This window comes from Mixophyes fleayi, chromosome 12, assembly GCF_038048845.1.
Source record: "Mixophyes fleayi isolate aMixFle1 chromosome 12, aMixFle1.hap1, whole genome shotgun sequence".
Taxonomy (NCBI): domain Eukaryota; kingdom Metazoa; phylum Chordata; class Amphibia; order Anura; family Limnodynastidae; genus Mixophyes; species Mixophyes fleayi.
In genome coordinates, this window is record NC_134413.1 from 26987645 (window position 1) to 27008732 (window position 21088).

At 40.4% G+C, this 21088-nt stretch overlaps 1 protein-coding gene across 1 annotated transcript in view; it reads right to left on the reverse strand.

The window, feature by feature from the left end:
* The window catches only part of LOC142108670 (spectrin beta chain, erythrocytic-like), an 80287-nt gene that overhangs the window by 24493 nt on the left and 34706 nt on the right, over window positions 1-21088 (reverse strand). Inside the window, exons 10-22 of the mRNA XM_075192493.1 lie at window positions 20940-21057; window positions 18523-18681; window positions 16365-16667; window positions 16069-16219; window positions 13834-14704; window positions 12693-12830; window positions 11726-12482; window positions 10362-10564; window positions 9043-9133; window positions 5601-5747; window positions 4273-4536; window positions 2904-3116; window positions 1235-1324 (exon numbers count right to left, since the gene is read on the reverse strand). Of these exons, the coding sequence (XP_075048594.1) occupies window positions 1235-1324; window positions 2904-3116; window positions 4273-4536; window positions 5601-5747; window positions 9043-9133; window positions 10362-10564; window positions 11726-12482; window positions 12693-12830; window positions 13834-14704; window positions 16069-16219; window positions 16365-16667; window positions 18523-18681; window positions 20940-21057 (3505 nt within the window). The remainder of the gene's footprint in view (window positions 1-1234; window positions 1325-2903; window positions 3117-4272; window positions 4537-5600; window positions 5748-9042; window positions 9134-10361; window positions 10565-11725; window positions 12483-12692; window positions 12831-13833; window positions 14705-16068; window positions 16220-16364; window positions 16668-18522; window positions 18682-20939; window positions 21058-21088) is intronic.

A 21088-nucleotide genomic window follows, 5' to 3' on the forward strand; every position in this document is an offset into this window, starting at 1 on the left:
AGTGTATAACTCCGCCCAGCAGGTGGCGCTGCAGCTTGGTTTTATTTTTTCCACACACAGACAGACTAACACACGCCACTAGACATTTATATTATAGATAGTCAGAAATCAATCTGTGTTTTGGTTTGGAATCATTTATATCGATTTATTATAAGAATGGGTCAAATTATTTCACACCATGAATAGTAAATTGGGTCGAATTGAACTGTAACCTTTTAAAATTTGTCACACGAAAGGCAAGGCATCTCACTGAATTTACAAAATATTAAGAAAATTATTATACAGATAAATATAACTTTTTATACATATGCCTTATCTTCATTAAATATTCAGAAAGACATATACCATTAATTATTCTGCATAATGAAGCTATTTCTCAATTTACTTGCCTCGAACATCAGCTGGAAATACTACAATATTAGATATCATTCGTAAGCACAACCCCCTGTAGCTAAATTATAATAAAACTTGCAGTAAAATGTTATAAAGAGGAGATAAAGAATTATTATGTTTCAGTGTAATGTTCCTTCAATAGACAAAGAGTGTCAGACGTCGTCCCCGCACATACAGGAAGTGCCGGGGACGGGAGCCCTCTCCTTACGAACACTTGCATCCTGTTGCCTAGCAACGGGACGCGTCCTGATCTTCTGACCGGCGGACGCCTGCGCCTGCGCACTTTGCGCGTTCCCTTTGCCCGGCTTCCTGTCAGCTGACTCTGACCGCCGATCTCCCTGTCACCAATGAGATAAGCCCTGCATCTATATAAAGCTGACTCTGGCGCCATTCTGGTGCCAGAGTATTAGGTCAACCTTTGAACCAGCTTCTTAGTTAAGTATTCTGCATTCCTGACTCACTATTGGTTTTGGCCCGGATCGTCTGACTCTTCTCCTGGATTCCCCTTTGGCTCATATTGGATCTCCTTGTTTGACCTGAGCATTCCTAACTCTGTGTTTGCCTGTCCCTCTGGTCCTATATTCAAGCACGGTTCTGACCCGGATTGTGAGATTTCTCTCTAAACTCCTCACTGGTGGCTACATTGGAGGGCCGTGACCTGCGTGTCTCAGCTGCGAAGCCCAAACTTCCTTGCGAGGGTCCCTTGCGAAAACCTGGGGCACATTAGACTCCGCACCTCCTAGGCTAGCTGCGCCAATACCAGTAGGTGAGTCTGTTTCTTATGGCTAGCGTGACAAGGAGTAGCCTTACACAGAAACTATCACTGAGATTACAGACATACCTGGTTCTTTTTCTGAAGCATTAGCACCATCTGAAGATTATTTCCGCAATCTTTGGACTCTGCAAGTGGCATTCGTTCCTGGACCCAGAGCTGGAAGCAAATACAATACCTTATAAGAAATGTTTTCATTGGTGTGGTCCTGATATTTCACATTACAGTTAAAAGGCCAGTATAAGGCCCCTTATTAATGTTTAATATATAGAATATAGAAAGCAAATTTGTACATTATGAATACTTAAATCTTTCAAAATGAAATGCTAATACACTTGACACATTATTAGTATAACATCAGTATTAATACAACAGCTTAATACTAATATTTCTATCGTAGCCCATTTACTTGTTTTTGTCAATTTCATTCCACTGGCAATGCCACAATAGTTAAATACTCCCCCTCCCCACCGAAAAAAAAGGAATGATGACATTAGTATACCAGTGAGATCACCGCTGGTCATTATGTTCCATGATGTCTGTTACGTTCTCATCTTATACACTGAAGAAGTATATATGGATGGAGAGGAGTAAATACTCCTGCTCCCTCTTGTATTCTAGGTAAGGCCCTGTCCATTCAGGAAAGTCACTTATGAGAATTGAGTGGTTTCAGACAATGCTGTAGTTTTGATTTTTTTTTGAGAAAGTGCAGATGCTGCTCCACGTACCAGACACTGGGTACATTCTAACCTCTTTCAGTTACTAGTCCTTAATGAGGAAATTAGAGGCCTTAGGAAATACAGTCCAATACTAGTATAGTAAAGCTAGTGCAGCGCTTTCACTAGGTGAACCTAGACACTCACGCGCATAGACCACTGAATGAGTGGTATAATGACACTCCTTCGATGTCTTTATTTGAACCTCATTGCCTACTAACTATACGCTGGCCACTGACATGGAGGGGCAGCTATGCCAGCCTTTTACATGCAAACTTGTTCGATTGCTGCTACCCCATGATCGTAATGGGCTGGAAGTGAGTCATTAAGCTATGATGTCAGAGCCTGGCTCCACATACTGCTCTGCCACAGTTCCATGCAGATAAAGAAGTGGGGTGGGGGCAGGGCAGTGCCCAGTGGGAAGAGGGGGCAGGGGGGGAATTTGGGGACAATCTAGGGTATATAGGGGACATGCACCAGCAACAAGAAAAGGGTTTTGCAATACTACATAAAAAAATGTTGTTCTTATTCACAAATTCACTGTTGTCTAGGCAGACTTTGAGCAGCATATAAAAGAAAAAAGTGACACATGTAATAAAGATAAGACTGATATTCCCTCACTCTCATTACTAAATTTGGTCATAAATGAAGATAATTTGGCAGCATTTCAGGATACAAAAAGAACTGGAAACTAATGAAGGTTGGTCCTCAATTGGTAGTAGGATGGACATTGGAATGACATTTCTCCCTTTCAACAAACCCAGGTGCAGATTATTTTTTCAGGGGCAGGTTACCGTCAAAGGTTCTTGGTGGACAAGTAGGATATGTATGGAAATATAGGAGCAGTGTAAGTCCATATTTTTTGCATCTTTTTTGGTGTTGGAAATGTACTTATTCTGATGGACTCCAAATAGTTGGTATGTGTATGTTGTTGTAGAGTAAATGTGTAAGTGTGTGTACTTGTAGTCCATTCATAACCTTTAATAACTGTAAAGTCAATACGCCAAGAGATGAGAACTTACAATTTCATCAGTCAAGTCCCGATACAATTGGTGGACATGCTTTGAAGACTGTAGTCTTCTTTTCCGTTCTTGCATTGGCTCTTGAAGCTGAAGGAAGCGTACTTTAACATTTTGTTCCTTTTCATCAAGTTCACTTTCTCTATCAAGTGATGGAACATCTGGAACAACTTCATCCATTTCTCTCTTTTTGTGATCTATTTGATCTTCAATTCTCTGCAAATATATCATGCAAATAAAAAATAATGGTCTACTGAATCCTATTTAATCTATAGCCATGCTTTGGGGAAAAGGACATTGATGTGATCTTAATTGATGAAACTTGTCCTAAGGAAACAATCATATGAGTAATACCAACAATAACTATACAGTAGAACTCTTATTGGAGGGAGAAGACATTTGGGAAAATTTTAAATACTGAATAATAAAATTAAATGCATTATGTTTTATGTTCAGCTACATCTGTTTTTACTAGTGGTACCCAATATATCTCCTGCACTTTACCAGTAAAGGAACCAGAATATTTTCATGCCAACACATACTCTTTCTTCTATGCTCTAGTGTTTAAAATACCCATTTAGGAGCTGTTGTCAACTTATGGCAGCAATGTGTCATTAGCATATTAAGGTCAGAAATTCATTACCATATAGATTTATGCATGGCAGAGCTCTCTCTCTCCTACTTCCAGGGCTGGATTAACCCGAGGTCTAACTGGGCTAGAGTCCAGTGGCCGACATTGATCGGGTCGGGGGTGACCCCGCCCCCGGCTCCGACTGTCAGCTGGAGAATGGCAGGCAGCTAACAGCAAATGTTATGCTGTTAGCTGCCTGCTGTCACTATAGTGCTTCCGCAGCGAGCAGTAATCTCTCTACTGAGGAGATCTCGTGAGAGTGAGACTATGGGGTAAATGTATCAAGCTGAGAGTGTTCCGGCGGGTTTGAAAAGTGGAGATGTTGCCTATATCAACAAGTCAGATTATAGCTATCATTTTGTAGAATGTACTAAATAAATGATAGCTAAAATCTGATTGGTTTTTCAAACTCTCAACTTAATACATTTACCCCTATGAGTCATAGTCTCGCTCGCACAAGATCTCCTCAGTAGGGAGATTACTGCGCACCGCGGGAGCTCTACAGGGAGTGACAGAAGAACGGAACGAGGTAAGCGCTCGGGGGAGGGGGGGCTCAGAGTACCCTCCATTCCCTTAATCTGACCCGGCCTACTTCTACACTCCCACAGTCAGTGTTCCCAGTATCATTTACAGGTCAAATCACTTCACAGAGATCAATGACCAGGTTACTTTTGGTATTAATAAAAAGGATAGCATATCTGTAGCTGCCTTTACAAGCAGAATATACAAATGTGCACTTACCTTGTGCTTATTGAGAAGAATATTAACACTAGTCAAATCCTTTCCATAGTCATCAGATGCTACCTGCTGCTCTATGTCAATTATCCACGTAGATACGTCCGCAAACCTTTGTTCATATAGCTCAGAACGGTGGGCATCAAACAGTAACTGCTCTTTCTTGATGGTTGTTGACTCCAGCTTATCCCACTGCTCATGTAAGGCACCAACTTTTCCAGAGATTATTGGGGCAAATTGCGGTTTTACTTGGGCCAATTGCTTTTCTTCCTAAAAAGAAAGAATGTGTTGCTTATAATACTTAATATAGATTATAATTTCAAACAAACCATGGGTGGTGGACTCTCTATACAGGAACCATTTAAACGTGACTATTTAAGACAAATTAACTGTGATTGAGGAGAGTAACCAGTAAACTGAAAATGTTAATGATTTCCATTATATTCGCTAAGATTATGGTTCTCTGTTTGAGACAGTTATCTCAATAATGTTTTTGATTTTGTTCCCATGTTGCCTAATCTTCCCTGCACCTTCCTGACACATATTCTAGGCTGTGAGAGAGAATCAAAGAAACTTATCGCGAACCGAGGAAATGACAAAAGAAAAACACAAATTCATTAAGGAAAGTAAATTAAAAAATGAGTAACTTTGAACCTCGACAAAACCATGTTGCAACGCAAGGGGTGCAAATGGGTTTATTATTTTGCACATAAGGAAAATACTGGCTTTTTTTTTCATATAGGATGCAAATACTTGATAGCTTTATTTTTACACTGACATTAAAAGTTGATCTAGGACTTGCTCTACTCCAATTATAAATCTTTCTTTACATTTTAAATTTGCCTACCCCTCCAATGCAACATGGTTTTGCCATGGCCCAAAGTTACTCATTTTTTTTGCTTTACTTTCCTTACTGAATCAGGCGTAAAATCTATATTTCATGCAGACTTATTTTTTTCAAATCCATTTTCAAAATGAAACAATACACTTAACTTATCCTGCTATAACCTAATCAAACTCAGAGAACAGTTTTGGAGATTTGACCTCTAATTCTGTACTTAAAATACAGTAACATATGTTTGCTACCTCACATAATCTTGGTTCAAATCACTGTCAAAATGTAAGTTGTAGCCCATCACTCCATAGGGAATATTAATCAAATATATGTAGCTCATACATTTACCATCTCATATGCAATACAGACAAGTCTGGATAATCAATCTATAGCACAAAAGAAAATAAAAGCCCACAGCAAACTCCCTTAGGCCAGGGGTAACCTCTGGTAACATAATGGGCCAAACAAAGCATATGATATAAAGTAATGAAACATTTACCTTATCAATCTTCTCCAGTCTATCCTTGTTGGAATCAATTTCAGCCTTAAAAGCTTGGTGTTTCAACCACTTGCTGTGTAAATTGTGAGCTTCTTCGTACGATGTATCCTGAGCAGTTAACATTTTTTCATCGATCCACAAAGTTAACTGAAACATGAATTACAATTGTTATTTTGGATGAGTAAAGAGTCTTAATTTAGCAAAACCTATTGGGTAGTGAATTTTAACATTATGGTTTGTCATATTCCATGCTGTTGTCAATACATCGCTGGGAGATGTTTCCTTAGTTCTTTAAAATTGTGCTGGTTTTATATTCCTGACTTGGGTCAGTGTACTACTCTTGTCAACAGTTTACTTTAGACCTGGTTTTTGTGATTCCGTTCGGTATGTCCTGACTTTGGTTTGCCAACAAATTTAATCCATTGCTTCAAGCCTGTTTGTGGACTCACACAAATAATGAACACTTAGATTCTGATGCTGAGTTTGGTGTACACATGTTTGCTTAACATAAAATACTGTACGTACATTTGCACTGCGCATGCCCACCTAAAAAAGTGTACACCTACATAAGTCCTCATGCACCACTAACAGCTGGGGTCACCTATATCTTACTCCTTTTAGCAGCTCTACATATACATCTAGGGAGCGCTGTTTTCAACCAATTGGCCAGTATCTGTGCCCAGATGAGGCCACGCCCCCTCCTCCTACATGGAGAAACCTGCAGGAATAATTGTATGTCAATCGTAGTTGCCCAGTAATATACCAATAGTATTGCACAATGGTATGCCAGCAGCAGAATAATTACACCAGTACCAGTGTAATGATTGTCTCAGGAAATGAGCCCTGGGGTGATGGATACACATCTTAGCTTGCTTTAGCGCTGGCTAAACAGAGTCACGGAGTCTAATGGGTCCCCCAGTCTTCACCAAGAACCGCCGCAAGCCAAGGTCAGCAGCAATACAGCATAACAGGGAGTCAGTCTGGGTATGAATACCTGTTGCTCTGACACAGCTGCAATGTCAGAATGAGCTTTACATACTCTGCTGGTTTGAATATGCCGCCTCCCAGCCACGATCATGTGACCGCCAGATCCAAGAAGTGCTGACCTTTACACAGAGGCAGAGGAAATCAGCAGCACAGGAGTGTGGAGCATGTAAGTTTTGTGACCAGCAGCTACCAAGCAATATGTTATCAAGAATAATTTCCTGCTTCAAATAGGTTTCCATTCAGAAGATAGAAGCTGGGAAAGCACACCAGGAGAAATCATGATGTAGCCCTCTGCATAGGGAATGCTGGAATAGCGCCTAAGTGCAGTCATTGGCAGCTATATTATACAGACCTGATTCACAATCCAATCATTGTAGAGACTCTCATTTTTATATTTACTGTATTTGGAAAGTAGGTACATTACTGCCTAAAAAAGTGATTAGAAGCTGCTGCTACAGCTTATACCTGCAACATTTCCCCAATGTGGAATTCCCTCCCTCGCACAGTAAGACTTTCCTCTAGTCTTCAAACCTTCAAGCGTTCACTGAAAACCCACCTCTTCAGACAAGGTTATGATATTCCTCAACCATCATCTTAATTTCCCTAGATTACCCTATTGCCATCCTCTACACTGCTAACGCAAGACAACAACCTTCTGATCAACATTGCAACACACACAGCCCACTCAGTACTTTTACCTTTGCAGTCTGGCTGGTCCATTGTGCAATATGATGTAGCACATGCCCTTGTGTTTCTAACTCCCATTGTCCTATAGATTGTAAGCTTTCGAGCAGGGTTCTCTTACCTCTCTGTCTGCATGTATTACCCAGTATTGTCTTATCAATGTTTGTTCCCAATTGTAAAGCGCTACGGAATTTTCTGGCGCTATATAAATAAATGTTGATGATGATGATGATGATGATGAATGCCTCACACAGCCTGCCTTGCTATATGTTCATTTAACTAGAGCCAATATGGAGAGTCACATCTAAGCGCTGGCTTTCTGGGGGCAGTTGGGCATTTGTCCCCTGGACCGGTCCTAGAGTGGCCAACCTGAAGCTGGGTCACTGGGCGACCTGCATTTTTTTCCTTTTAAATGTTCCTGACAGGCTGCCGAGTCGTGTCTGGACCCCCTGACAACATCTGGTGTCAAAGGTAATAAGCAGACTCAAATTTGTTGCCCTTATCTGGTTCACAGTCTAATACCGTGTTTCCCCAATAATAAGCCACTGTCTTATTTTTTTGGGGGGTCAAAAACACAGCATAGGGCTTATTTTCGGGGTAGGTCTTATTTTAATTAACATTGACAGCAATTTCAATAAACAGATAAGTGTGAACAAAAAAATCTGCCTTTATTCAAAAATGGTCATGTCTTCATCTTCTTCAACAACATCAGTCCCCTTCAGTACTGCTTTTATCCCCAGCATGCCCATCAGTCCTGCTTTACAATATTTTACTTAACGTTTTTGTTTTGTCTTCACTTTCGTCTTTTTCTGTACTCTCCTCCGCGGCGCTGCTGTAAATAACCCTGGCACACACGCCAGCGTCATTCATAGAAAACGATGGTAGGGTGCGTGCTCACTGAGAGATAGTGAGACGCTGCAGCTGTGATTGGATGCCACTGTTAAATCTTTAAAGGCGGCATCCATTTTATGCAGGGGGGGGGGCGACCTGGGGGCACTGTATTGTAGTGCAGGGACTGGGCAAAATGGGGATTTAGCTAGGTCTTATTTTTGGGGTAGGGCTTATTTTGGACCGTTCTGCAGAAGAAAGGGTAGGTCTTTTTATCGGGGTAGGTCTTATTGTCAGGGAAACACGGTATGTGTCAAATACTGTCACCAAGTATAGTATGCAGATCCATAACTGAAGCCAAATAAAAAGCATTTTTCAACCTCAGTTGGGCATACTTGCCAACTCTCCCGGAATGTCCGGGAGACTCCAGCATTTTGCGAGAGTCTCCCGGACTCCCGGGTGAGTGTGGCAATCTCCCGAATTCTGCCCACTTCACTAGGAAGTGCCCCACTTCCTAGTGAAGTGGGCAGAATTAGCTCCCAAACGCTGCGATTCCCGATTCCCCACTGTCAAATGATGCGTTTTGCGTCATGACATCACGGGGACGGGTCCAAACTGGCGCACATTTTGGAGCCCCGCCCCCGTCACGCCCACCTCCCATGACAGGCTCCCGGAAACCAACTATTCAAAGTTGGTAAGTATGCAGTTGGGTACAGACACAAATAAAATAATAAAGATTGCTATTTAAGAAAACTGCTAGTAGGAACCTAAGAAAATATAAGCAAAAAAGTTGCTGCTGTGATGAAACATAGGACCGTCTGATGCACCTATGGCATTTCCACAAAATCAGTGCATGCATTTACACATATAGCATGGAACAGAATTATAATATATTCTCAAATTATAAATAGTTTCTGCTCAGAACAGCGAACCGTAAATTTACCTCATCACAGTTTTCCAAGAAATCCTGAAGATCAACATGGTCCTTCAGTAGATGAGAGAACTGGTTTGCCTTCTCCACATTCACTGCGTATCTGAATGAATATGTAGGAACAATCAATTTAGTTAGTTCTACAAAAATATTTCAATATCCATTTAGTCGCTGATATAAAATAGTCGTATGAAAATATGAATTTGTGGTTAGAAAAAAATCCGGAATGAAAAATATAGCTGGAATATCTGTGGTGATTTGAAGGTCATTGCTTTCACGATTACCACTAATCCGACATCGACAAGCCCTACAAAGAAACTCGGAATTTCTGCAAAACCTATTTAAAAATATACAAACTTACCTTGAAGATCACCGATTGGATCACCATGCTGACAGCAAGTTATTCCGATTGGAGAAGTGTTCAGCACTGCAGCTTGATGTCATCGCAACGTCTGTCAAAAGACATTTAAAGCGGCAATGTCGTGTTAAGTGTTTAAACACTTAACCTTAGGGGTCCCCACATTGCCGCTTTAAATTTCTATTGACAGACGTCGCGATGACGTCAAGCTGCAGTGCTGAATACTTCTCCAATCGGAATAACTTCCTGTCAGCATGGTGATCCAATCGAAGATCTCCAGCGTCGGCTTCAAGGTAAATTTGTTTATTTTCAAATCTGTTTTGCAGAAATTCGGATTTTATTTGTAGGGCTTGTTAATGTCGGATTTTTCCTCATTGATCAAGCGTACCTAACCCATTGCTTTATTGCTTGGTTTGAAACTTAGGTACACTAAATTCTTGTGTGCTGTTCTTGTGTGAATGGGACAGGGGGGGTAGGAAGTCTCACTGCGTTAGAAAACAACGGTCTAAAAACGTGAATCTGTTATTTCTGGGCAGAAAAATGTGTTAAATACCCCTTCAGTGGATCCTGAAAAAGTGTATTTACCTCCACATCATTTTTAAGGCACTTGACTGTGGGGAAACAGAGCATACATAAAATAGTGACATACAAACCAGACAAAATAATTGCAGACATGAATACAGAGCATAATATAAATAAGTGATTGATAAGGTCAAAAAAGTAGGCAAGTATGTTCTAAATAGGTGTATACCTTGACTATATGCTGGGCTGACCATCCAGGCATATTGATATAAAACAACGACATTTTGTGGTGCTCATCGAGTGCACTTTGTAAACAAGGCCCAGAGTAAGCAGCCATGTCGTGACAATGCACCTCAGTTACTAGTGAAGTGATATGATGAATAGGTTCTGCTCACAAAATGGCTGCCTCCACTGTGTACATGATGGGTGTACATTATATATCCCACTTTACCTATCATGTAGTGAGGCAGCTTTCTCCACAGCCCGATCAGTAAAAATATTTCCATCTTCATCCAGTTTTGCTGCATTTTCTATTGTCCCGATAATTTTTTCTTCATTATTTTTCATGGTGGCTAAAAGGTCTTCATGTTTCTTCAGTCTGTTTTGTGATGCTTGTAATGTATCGGGTAATTCAGTATGAGCAAGGATGTACTCCTAAGAAATAAAAATACAATGAGTTTTATGTTTATAAGCATAAAGAAAATGTAAAGAGAGTTTGTTTGTACTCCAACAAATAATGATACATATAATATTACAATGATAATAAATGACCAATACTGCAGTGGCGGAACTACCATTGGTGCAGCAGGTACGGTGCACTGGGGGCCCATGGAGATAATGGGACCGCTGCATGGGGAACTAGCGAGCTGTGGGCCCCGGTTCCCTCCTCCCCGCTACACTGCACCGGGGCCCGCAGCTCGCTAGTTCCGCCTCTGCAATAATGTTTCAAACCTACTACGGTACTTACAAATAAAATACCTAAAAGAGGGATAAGGGAAGAAGATACTAAGGGTGGGGATGTTGCCTATAGCAACCAATCAAATTCTAGCTGTCATTTTGTAGAAAGCAGTAAATAAATGAAAGCTAGAATCTGATTGGTTGCTATAGGCAACATCCCCACTTTTTTAAACCCGCAGCTTAGTAAATCTAGCCCTAAGAATCAATAGTCCATCAATATATATATAAAATGTATCCTAATAACCTATCCAGTCCCACATATCATATGCAGAAGTTAATTTGCATACATTGTCAATGTAATGACATCATATAGCAGAGCCAGTGTTAAAAAAAATTCCTACAACCTAATTTAACAATGCACATTATTAGTAGTTATGATGGATAGTAATTCTGCTACGAACTACAAACTTGCCACTTAATGTCAGTTTTAATTTAAAGACAAGATATGACATTACTGCAAACCTCCCAACATTTAGACTTGCAACAACAGGACAAAATAAGCCCCACCCCTGATTATTCCAAAGCCCAGCTCAATCCGCCCAGAAACTCCCACTCTGTGGGATGAAACTTTGCCAAATTTGCGCAAGTTCCACCTCTTTTGAGATCCACAAAACAGGATTATCCTCCCAAAATTTAGGTAGCTGGGAGATATGTACCTGTATAATATCACTATAAATTATTGTAAAACTTGGGTGATCCAGCCATTTTCTGGCTGGATCACCCAAGTTTTATTCTGACTTTCAAATCTAACAATATAGCATAGGTATATTTAGTATTGGGGTATATTATAAATAAGTACATTTTATCACATAGCTCTTGGTATCCACAACAAAATTTTAGTGCATCTTCAAAAATCACCTGATTGCTCAAAATGGCCTCAGACTGCTTTGCATTATTCAAGAACTTCTGGAATTCAAGGCACTGCTTAAGATAAATCTCTCTGTTGTCCCACATCCTCTGCAGGTCTTTCCACCCAACTTCCATATCTTTAACTCTTTGTCCTAGCTCCTGGTATTGAGGGTCAGTTTGTCCCCTTGTTGCATTGTTGCCCATCTCAACAACATCGTACAAATCCAATTCATGGTGTTCCATGTCCTTTTTAAGTGCTAGTAGGTTATTGTATAGCTGCTCTGCTTCTTTTAGGGATGTGGGTGTATCTTCTGAAGCTGTTGCCTGCTGAGCTTTATAGAGCCAAGCTTCCAAATCTAACAAGTCTACCAACAATTTCTGCAGCTTGCTGCTTTCCCCTAGCGTGTCCTCTTGATTTTGCAGTGCATTCTGCAGATGTTGCCAGACATTGTTGATCTCAATCAGTCTGTCAAAAATCTCTTGGGCACGATCAGGATTCTCATTTGCCAATTTTTTCGCTTCTTCTTGCAGACTTATGAGCTTAGTCTCAATAGCTGTAAGATCTCTCTCAATACCATAAAGTCTCCGCTGAATTGACATGACTGCAGCAAGATCATCCCCAAGGTGCTGGATGGAATCCACCACATTGATCTTCTCCAATATCCTGTTCTTGGTCTCTTCACACTCCAGACCATAATTGTAAAGATTCAGGGAAGAATCAACAGATTTTCTCTTATGCGCTACCATTGCTTGAAACTCGGCCCACCTGTGTAAATAAAGAAGTATGAGTGATGCCTTCATTGATGTTTCTTGTTAAATATCACATTTTTTCATACTGTAAAAGTGTTGCAAATTACACACTAAAAAGCTAGTGGAGTCTACGATATCATGGATTTAATTCCTCTTTAATGTTGTTCTAGTAGATGAACTACACAAATGACATGACATATGGAGAAGGACATAAACCCTGCATCACCTGGTGTTCATGTGGTCCTGGCCTTGTCTCACTTGCATTCTGCTGGGATGTCCACTTTCAAAGAGAGCATCAGATGCATTATTCACATTCTGGATTTGGGAACTCAAGACATTAATTTCTTGATCCAGAGTATTGAATCTAGAAGGAGATCAATTGTAATATTGATTGTTTGGAACGGTATAGGTTCATGTCATACATTTAATTATTAAATCAGTGATCAGAACAACTACATGCAAAAACATAAAGCATTAGAAGGGCTCTACAGTTTACCCAAGCAAAGCCCCTTGTTTTCACTGTGGTTAGGCTACAGGCAGGCCCGGCGCTCCCATTAGGCAAGGTTAGGCAGTTGCCTAGGGCGCCAGGCTCTGAAGGGCGCCACAGAATTAAAATTACTTTAAAACTGTACGGCGACCGCTGACCATACCTTTCACGGCCGTCGCACAGCTTCAGATAAATCCACGGGGAGGGGGAAGGGGCTATGGATCACCACCGCCGCCCTCCCCTCCAACAGCTGATGGGGCGCTCCGTCTCCTCCCCTCCACTCACTGACTGTCGGGCGTGACATCATCATCACGGCCCGACAGTGTCAGTGAGTGGAGGGGAGGAGACGGAGCAGAGAGAAGCAGCTTTATGGCGGCAAGATAAGGTAAGGAAAGACAGGGGGGGGGCGCGGATTTTGAAAGTGTGCCTGGGGGGGGAGGGGGGTGCGGATTTTGAAAGTGTGCCTAGGGGAAGGGGGGGGGGGGAGGGGGAGGGGGGGTAGGATTTTGAAAGTGTGCCTAGGGTGCCAAGGACCCTAGCACCGGCCCTGGCTACAGGGGTTTTAACTGGGGAGTATGACATCACGGGCAAGGGTGACACACGAGTGCTTAAATACAGCTTTGTTTTATTCATGTACCATCCTCAGTGAAGACATCATGTCCCCAACATTCAAACCTCTAATGGCCTGTAAATTTATGGCCATAGTGTGGAGAACCCCTTTAATGGACAGGTTTAGAAAAATACACAACTAAATCATTGAAGCACAAAACTAACAAGACATTTAATAATACCAGTTAAGAGACTGCAAATTCCTCTGCATTTAACCCCGTTAAATTTTTTTGGGGCAGTGCAACAACACTGTTTTTGATAAAGGCATTACCTATGCTGAACCACACCCAAGTCCTCCAAGGATTCTGGAATCACCAACTTTTCCATCCAATTCTCCTTCTCATTCATCCACATCTCACAGGCATCTATTTCTCCAAGAATTTTGTAAAACGTTAGATTATCCTGAAGTTTTTGAGAGCGCAGGTCTGCTAGAGATGCTAGATCAGAGTAGAGAGCTTTCAGCCTTTGAAGTTGGCTGTCTATCTCAGGGGATGTTTTGTATTCCTCAGGGAAACGTTGAACTTGGTGGTTAAGACCTTCCAAGACTTTCCTGTTCAACATAATATCATCTAGAAGATCCTTATGTTTCTTTATCAGCGCATTGGTGGAATATTCATCATGACCAATGTCATCAGTTTGCATGATACAATACGTGTCCTGCATTCTTGTGACCAGATCTTCAGCATCGACCTGAAACTGGAAGAAGTTTTCAGTGTCATTTAAAACTTTTAAACGGAATGCAGCCAAATCTTTCAGCTGCATCCATTCTTTTTTGGTGTTCTCAATTTGTTCTTGGATCTTAGGTGCCGCATAGTGTTTGCTGGCAATCAACAACTCCCCTTCTTTGATAGCTTGCTGCAAATTAGATTCAAAACCTTTGAGTTCATCTTCAAAAGCTCTATGCTTTCTTTGAAGGATGGAGATGGTGGTAAGATCTTTCCCAAAGTCCATGGAGGTATAAATGTGTTCTTTCTCCTTTATCCATCTTTCGATCTCATCCATGTCTCCAAAGAATTTCCACATACATTGACACTGCTGTAGTTGAGCCTTCCGCTGTGCTGCCATGGCAATAAGGTCTTGGTAACAAAGTTCAAGGTGGTGAACTCGATCTTTAATCAACTGTGGATCACAAGGCTTGTACCCTAGAAATGCAATTACATTGTTTTAATATAAGTGTTGTAATATTGTGGTATTTATATGTTATTTTATCTCCTGATAACAGTTCAGCCTCGGGGAAGGGGGGGGGGGGTCTAAAATATTTATATTTTTTGACATGCTGGTGGGCAGACAACATATAACTAAGCATATGTTACGTTCACTGAGAGTTACAGCTGTATAGTTTCTTCTAAATTCATCTTTCATATAAGAAAGAATGAAGTTAGCCATCTTCTCTGAAGGTCAAGTGTGAACATTTTGGGCCTGATTCATTAAGGAAAGTAAGGCAAAAAAAATGAGTAAGTTTTCTCCTGGACAAACCATGTTACAGTGCAAGGGGTGCAAATTAGTTTATTATTTTGCACATAAGATATATACTGTTTTCATGTAGCACACAAATACTTACTAGCTTATTTGTACAATGATATTTAAAATTGATCTAGGACATGCTCTACCCCAATTATAAATCTATCCTCACATTTTAAATTTACCTCCCCCTCCAAAACAACATGTTTTTGCCAAGGTTCAAACTTACTCAATTTTTTGCTTTACTTTCCGTAATGAACCAGACCCTTTTTGTATTGACAGAACCATATTTCACTGTGCTCCTGATATATTTTCTGTGACATCTTAAAACTGCATAAAGTCTACCAGCGTTTAGCCCATTTAGTCAGAATGATCACATGAGGTTACTAACAATGTAACTTCAGCCCACAGGACTGCTCACACATACAGCTAACTCAAATAATGCCTAAGTTGTTTTAGGAGTAGGTACTAGCCAGAGAGGAAGGGGCACATTATAATTTATTATCTAAACTAAATGAGTGTTACAAACTGTACATTGCAATTAAGCATTTACTAGGACTGTATTATTAATGTTAACTTGCTTAAAAGCAATAGAGTTTTACTCCATATCAGACAAATGGTATCCACTCAGGAGAGAAGATTTTGGTTAATTTGGCAAAAGTAGGTTATTTTGGAGGTTCTTTAATGTAGGATAATTATACTCACTAAACAAAATTTCCTACCAGGTACTGAAGGTAAAATCTTAACCTATGCAGAGAATGCATTATTGTATACTGGTCTGGTTCCCAGTTAAAATTTGTCCCCAGTCCTGGGCGAAGCACCACTGCATCCCCGAAATTTTGATAAGAAATATTTTCAACAATTTCAATAGTATTTTTATTGGTTTTCAAGATTTATGGGGTACAGAAAGTAAATATTTTTTTAATTACAAACCAGCCTGCACTTTTCTGTGCATAGTTTATGAACTTCTTATTTTTCTGCCAATAAGCTTTATCACCCTTCAGTAATTTTGAGATAAATATATAAAGACCTGTGTTTCACCTACCTTCTCCAGTGACAAACTTCAGCATGGCCGCATTATATGACTTCACTTTGACATCCTGAGCCTTTATGTCGGCTTCAGTCAAGGTGTGTTTTTGAAGCAAATATTCCACTTCATTGAGGTGTTTCCCAAAGCCCATTGACAAAAGTCCATTCTACAAGATACAAAAGGATCATTCAAGTATTGCCATGGTCTAACTATTAATTGGTGTCTGTAGTCAAAGTAAAAATATTCCATTATTAAGGAGGCTCTTTCTAACCACTAACCCTGCATTTGGCAAGTAACACAATATCCTTTACCTTCACTTCATCCATCCAGGTTACAGTATGCAGCATGTCCTGGAACAAGGTTTGAAGCTCAAGGTTCATGTTCAGCCTTTGGCGTCGATCGTGCAGCCGTTCCAGAAGGTATTGCCAGAGGCGTAATATATTGTCTTTTCTAGCATTAATCCTCTGTATGTCATGGTATCTCTCATTCTCCAGTTCTTTTGCTACATTGACTAATGCTTGAACGCGCCCTTCATAGGCAAAGATATCTGTCTTGATGGCTTCATGTTTCTTCTCGGCTGCCTCAACTGAAGGCAAATCACAGCCAAAATTATCCTGTGGCAAAAAAACATTTGTATTAGATCACAATGAAAAGCTGTATTGGAAGCCAATCACATTTCAGCATCGTGTTAATAACATTGGTAGCATCCTGTCTTCAGATAATAATGGTAACTTTCTATTAGAGATACTTTGTTCAAAATAACTGTTTTGAATTTAAATTTATATTATCATCAATTGTTAATTTTTATCTTTACAAATGATGGTCCAAGTTTGAATTGAACCATTAAGTTGACCTGGCACTAAGTCCATCTTATTGTACCACTGATAATTAAGTAAGCTGAATCTATAAGGCCCATCATCATCATCATCAACATTTATTTATATAGCGCCAACATATTCCGTATCGCTTTACAATTGGGGACAAACATAGTAAACTAATAAACAAACTGGGTAAAACCGACAAAGAGGTGAGAAGGCCCTGCTCGCAAGCTTACAATCTATTGGACAATGGGAGTTTGACACATGAGGTTAAGTCTACATTTGCAGTCGGCCCAGCCAGACTGCAAAGGTAAAAGTGACTCATAAGCTAAATGATTCTGTCACACAACAATGTTGGTCAAGGGGTAGTTGAATAACAGGTGGTAATAGGGTAGTGTAATGAGGCTAAGAGGGTGGTTGAGGAATATTATAAGCTTGTCTGAAGAGGTGGGTTTTCAGAGAATGCTTGAAAGCTTGTAGACTAGAGGAAAGTCTTATTGTCCGAGGGAGAGAATTCCATAGAGTGGGTGCAGCCCGGAAAAAGTCCTGTAACCGGGAATGGGAGGATGTAATGAGTGTGCATGAGAGACGCAGATCTTGTGCAGAACGGAGTTGCCGAGTTGGGAGATATTTTGTGACAAGACCCCAGACAAAGTGCTGCTTGTGTTGTAAAGGTGAGCGAAATTTAAAAAAAAAAAATTGCCAAATATTTGCCCATTTGACCGCAAACTTTCACCAGTGGAATCAAGCCGTAAGTGTCCCCAATCCAATCGCAACCACACTACATAGCATAATGAAATGACCTAAACTCTGCAAAATGTGCATTTACACATACAGAAGACAATAGTAATAACGTACAGAACAGCGTACCTCTGTGAAATGACCTGTTAGGCCGCAAAACTGGATTCATACTGCAACTTTATTCATCCCTGCTGTGCCGTAATGCCCAAAACTATGTTGTTTCTTTTGTACCATTTATCAGTATTTACAAGGCAGTAATGCTATATGCAGACTTAATAAATGTTCTTTTTCAGTCTATAAAAATGAGCTTTATAACTGGACACCACTGTGGGTAAACACTTCTCTGAACCAGGACACAGTATGACAGATTTTAAAGTCCCAATACTGAAAGGTCTTTTTAAAAATGACAGGGAGAGAAAAATATGGGAATTCAAGCTGATAAGAACATTCCAGTCATTGACTAAAGGACTCAATCTAACACCTGGATTTATGACCCACTACATGGACACACTTCAGACCCCACAGCAGAGTGCAGACCTCTGAACTCGTAGGACCTTTACTCTTCCATCCTTAACAATAACTTCCTTTTTATTACTTTAGCTTATCTTGATGATGTAATTCCCCCCCCCCCTTACAAATTTCCTGATGTAACAGCTTTTAAATGTTGTGCCTTTTCCTCAGTCATTCATTTGTAAACTTGTCTGATGAAGGGGCCTCTGTGCTCTGAAAGCTAGCAAATATAAGAATTTTTTGGGCTACCCAGAGGTATCACTCCTATAATACTTTTGTCTTTTTTGACACGAAAGTATTTAACATCACATAGATTTTTCTGGCTAACACAGTACTGCAATAATAATAAAATGATCCATATTAAAGTCCCCTTCTTATTGCAGAAGTTTAAGGCAGTTACCTGTGAAATGAGATACTGGTTTTCAGCTACCCACTCCTCTCTCTTTGCGGCTTTGTGGTCAAAACGTTTTGCCAACTGTTCCAGCTTCTCTTGCCGAATCAGCTCATTTCTCAGACCCGTCTCATGTTCATGTTCTGCCTTTTCAAGACGGCCCCAGGCCTGTTTTCAGAGGACAAAAGCCAGACACTAGCAGTGTAAACTGAGATCTTTCCAGAACAGATATCACTTCAACAACATGTATTACTCTTTGAGATTATGGGGCCTATATATCGTTAGAGTCCTGATCGTGGTCATAAAGCTAATTTTTTATCGCCACTTATCTAGAGCATAAAAATCAGTTATTGCTGCAATTTAACAAAAATAAATAAATAGCTGAAGCACCTGAGCAATATTTAGGTGTCCTGGCTATTCTGGTCCAGAAGGTAAGGGTTAACTTACCTGCCGAAGTGGCCATTCAGTTTCACTAAGGTTGAAAAGTATGATATAAAAAAGGGTAAAAATAGATTTGATTTATTTTTTCAAAAAAGTTAAAAATATTTAAAAAACCTTTATTCCTAACAAAAGATTTTAAATATAAAATATTTCTTCACTGATTTTTTGGGGAAAATTACCTACAGTTTATCCAAGATCAAAAAGATATCTAACAACGTAGAAAATATTTCAGAAAATAAAGCCATTGGTAATCAGATCAAACTAAGGCAAATTATGGTTAGCTAATTCCATCCCTAATAAGCCAGGGAAGACAGTGCTGGTCCTGAATTATTCACAGGATCAGTGCTGTATAAAAAAAAACCCACAAATAAACAAATCATTTAAAAAAAACAATGAGAATAGCTCCCATCAATGGCATAGATAAATGCTGGCTAACCTTTGAAACTCTAGGTGTTGTGAAACTACAAGTCCCAGCATACCCTTCCAGCAATAACCTGCTATATATTGGCAAAGCATGCTGGGACTTGTAGTTTCACAGCTCCTGGAGTGTCACAGGTTAGCCAACACTGGCATAGATAAATGATTTCTTTAACCACTAAATTATTGACTAGAGCAGCGGCTCCTGACCTCTCTGGCAGCTGGCACCCCTTTGATTCTCAAAATAAAATCTCACACCCCATTGAGAAATATGTCCAGATTTGTATATCAGGAACACATAAATTTATTGCAAAATACTTTTACAGACATGTTTATTAAAATTCAACTTAACAAGGATTCATTACTATTTTTCTGTAGCTTATTAATTAATATATCCTTGTGGGGTTTTGTTTTTTTAAAGAAATAGCCACACACACGTCATCACTCGTATTTAGGTTGTTTCTGGCCTTCGTTTTTATATTCAGAAGTGATGATAATCCCATCTCACATAGGCATACTTGCCAACTCTCCCGGAATGTCCGGGAGACTCCCGCATTTTGTGAGAGTCTCCCGGACTCCCGGGCGAGTGTGGCAATCTCCCGAATTCTGCCCACTTCACTAGGAAGTGCCCCACTTCCTAGTGAAGTGGGCAGAATTAGATCCCAAACGCCGCGATTCCCGGTGAATCGCGGCGTTTGGCCCCGCCCCCGCTGTCAAATGACGCAATTTGCGTCATGACGTCACAGGGGGCGGGGCCGAAATGACGCGATTTCGGCCACCCCGCCCCTTCACGCCCCCCTCCACTGGCTGGCTCCCGGAAGGGAGCTGAAGAAAGTAGGTAAGTATGCACATAGGTAGGTAGGTGGTGGTAAAAGGGATCAGTATCTACAATGCTCCCTTTGTCAGTTGTGGAAATGGTACTAACTGAGCACACCAGAATTGTTCCAAGTCCATTTTTTCAAACTCCATTTGAATACAAACATTAAAAACTATTTTCTGCTAAAACCTAGCATGATGACCTGTACTCTCAGAAATGTCTGACATCCACATGGATGCACACCCTCCTGGTTAAAAACATACCTACCTGCTTTTTAATCTTTCTCCCGGGGGGAAGGCAGGGAGTAAGGACAGAGGGGGCAGGGCTCTGTGAGTCACATCATTTTGACTCCGTCCGCTGCGCAGCAATGATGCAAATGCGTAATTTTACCACGGGGGGCAAAATGACACGATTAAAGAGTATCACGTCATAGAGGCTCAAATCCTTCCCACTTCACTAGGAAGTGGGCGGGATGCAGGCGAATGGCCTGCTCTTCTGGGGGACCAGGGGACCTACCCGGAATTTGGGAGTCTCCTGGACATTCCGGGAGAGTGGACAAGTATGGTTAAGAACCACTAGAGGATATGAATCTTTTTGTATGCACAGGAGTGAAAGTGTTGCAATTTGTAATACGGAGGTCGTTTAACAAAAGTATACTGATAGTATAATAAATTACATCTCAAATTGTAACCAAGAATAATATATTATTCTATCCTTTTATTCTTGTGTTCATGATATATTTATTGTTTACCCTATTGATGTCAGACACCAACTGGCCATCGCGAGGTAGATACACCTTCTGTTTATTCTCCCTCATTCTGGACTGTATAGAGAACAGTTGGGCCTCTAGTTCCATCTTGTCTTTACACCTGTGAATTAAACAGTATTTTTAACATACAT